This window comes from Athene cunicularia (assembly GCF_003259725.1).
Source record: "Athene cunicularia isolate RWA chromosome 23 unlocalized genomic scaffold, athCun1 chr23_part1, whole genome shotgun sequence".
Classification (NCBI taxonomy): domain Eukaryota; kingdom Metazoa; phylum Chordata; class Aves; order Strigiformes; family Strigidae; genus Athene; species Athene cunicularia.
In genome coordinates, this window is record NW_020799130.1 from 1517156 (window position 1) to 1519333 (window position 2178).

Below are 2178 nucleotides of genomic sequence, written 5' to 3' on the forward strand. Positions count from 1 at the left end.
GGCTCTCACGCCGGCGGGGGCTCGGGCAAACCCCCGGGTCCGAGGCTCCCGAGGGCAGGAGCCTCCCAGCGCAGCCCTGGGGACAGCCTGTTCCCAGCTCCACGGGTCGAGGGATTTCTCCCTTTCCCACGGCGAGGCACACGCCGTCCCGCGGAACTTTCTGACGTTTCCTTCCTTGCAGGGTCTGTGGGGAAAACAGGAGAGAGCGGAGGCTCCGCTCCGGGGCCGCGCTCAGCCCCGCTCCTGAGCATCCCGTCCCAGGGGCAGGCAGGGGCCCGTCCAGGCAGGAGGCAGCTGCCTGCCCACAGCCAGCACCTTCGTGGGCACGAGGGACCACGGCAGGTCCCCTCGGCCCGGCCGGGGCCAGCCCGGCACTAGACATATTGCTTTTTGGAGGCTGAGCTCCCGGGCCGGCTGCACAGCTTCTCCTCCGGGGTGGGGGTTTCGGCAGCCCTGGGGGCGTAGGGGTCCGACAGCGGCCTGGCGCCGCTGCCCAGCGCCAGGTTCTCCTCGTTGTGGAAGTTGGCCCAGTTCTGCTCGCTGGAGAGCTTGTTGTAGGCCTGGTAGGGCGGCGTGTGGCTCTCGGCCATGGGCAGGAAGGGGTAGTGCTTGGGCGGGTAGGGACCCAAGGCCATGTCGTCGGCAAAGGTGTCCCGGCTCGGCCCCGACACCTTCTTGATGTTGCTAAGCAGGTTCTTGCAGCAGAGGTGGAAGAGCTCCAGGAGGTTGAGGATTAAGGAGATCAGGCCCATCACCAGCATGAAGATGATGAAGATGCTCTTCTCGGTAGGGCGGGAGATGAAGCAGTCCACCTGGTGGGGGCAGGGGTCCCTCTTGCAGACGTAGCGGGGCACCATGGAGAAGCCGTACAGGTACCACTGCCCAACGAGGAAACCGGCCTCAAAGATGCTCTTGCAGATCACACTGATGAGGTACGTCCACATCAGCGCCCCTCGGATCTTCAGCCGCCCGTCCTCCGTCACGTAGATCTTGGACATCTTCTTCTCCACGGCTGCCAGGGCCTGCTCGATCTTCGGGTCCTTGCTGTGGATAGCGCGCAGCTCGCTCTCCTGCTGCTTCAGCTTCTCCTCCTTCCGGGAGAGGTAGACAACGTGGCCGAGGTAAATCAGGGTTGGGGTGCTGACAAAGAGGAACTGGAGCACCCAGTAGCGGATGTGGGAGATGGGGAAGGCTTTGTCATAGCAGACGTTGGTGCAGCCCGGCTGCTTGGTGTTGCACACGAAATCCGACTGCTCGTCCCCCCACACCGACTCCCCGGCCAAGCCCAGGATGAGGATGCGGAAGATGAAGAGCACGGTGAGCCAGATCTTCCCGATCACGGTCGAGTGCTCCTGGACTTGGTCCAGCAGTTTCTCCAGGAAGCCCCAGTCACCCATCTTTTAGGGAGCCTCGTGCCTCTACGAGCAGAGAGGGGAGGGGAGTCCAGTCAGATCCCTGCCGAGGGTCCCAGCAAACCCACCCAGGAGCACCCGAGGGTGGGAGCCCGGCGGCATTGCTGTGCCCCGGTGTGCTCCTCCTGCCCCCCTGCCCAGCGCGGAAGGCCGGGACTGGGGGGAGAAGAGGCAGCGCAGGGATGCGCCTCCCCCCAGCAGCACCCAGCCCGCAGCACCCCCAGCTTGCTGGCCACCTGCTTTGGGGCTGCCCCACGGCAGAGAGGGGGCACGGCTGGGCCCACAGCAGCAGCCCCGGTTTGCCTCTCCCCCAGCCCTGGCTCTACCGAAGGGCAGAGAGCAGCGGGGCTGCGTTGGGGGGCTACAAACCCCCGGGGTACAGTAGCCACCCCGACACCCATTCAGGGCTCACCCCAAACTGACGGGACAGTCCCTCAGCAGCCCCCTCACCGTGGGGTGGTGGCACCCCAGCCCCCTCCCCTTTGCCCAGGGTTTTCCCTGGTCTGGGGACCCCCGAGACCACTCACCTCCCGCAGCCCCGACACTGCTGCCGGGGGGTCCCAGTGTCACCGCCGGGTCCCCCCCCCCGCGGGAGCCGAGCCCAGCTGGGAGAGCAGAGACAGCCGCAGCCCCGGCTCTTAATTAACCCCCGCCAATTAAGCCGGCAGAGGTGCCAGCTGGACCGTTAAAGGGACGCCCAGCCGCGGGGGGTGGTGTGTGTGTGCGCGCCCCGGAGCGGGTCCCCAAGCGCGGGGTCCCCGGGGGA

The 2178-nt window shown here is 66.6% G+C and overlaps 1 protein-coding gene across 1 annotated transcript; it reads right to left on the reverse strand.

Moving 5' to 3' along the window:
* Nucleotides 1-6: 6 nt before the first annotated feature.
* On the reverse strand, nucleotides 7-1970 carry GJA4 (gap junction protein alpha 4). Its single transcript, XM_026863311.1, has 2 exons — nucleotides 1940-1970; nucleotides 7-1418 (listed from the first exon to the last, which is right to left on the reverse strand). The coding sequence occupies exon 2, from the start codon at nucleotides 1395-1397 to the stop codon at nucleotides 375-377; it is 1023 nt and encodes a 340-aa protein (XP_026719112.1). The 5' UTR covers nucleotides 1398-1418; nucleotides 1940-1970; the 3' UTR covers nucleotides 7-374.
* Between the last annotated feature and the right edge of the window lie 208 nt (nucleotides 1971-2178).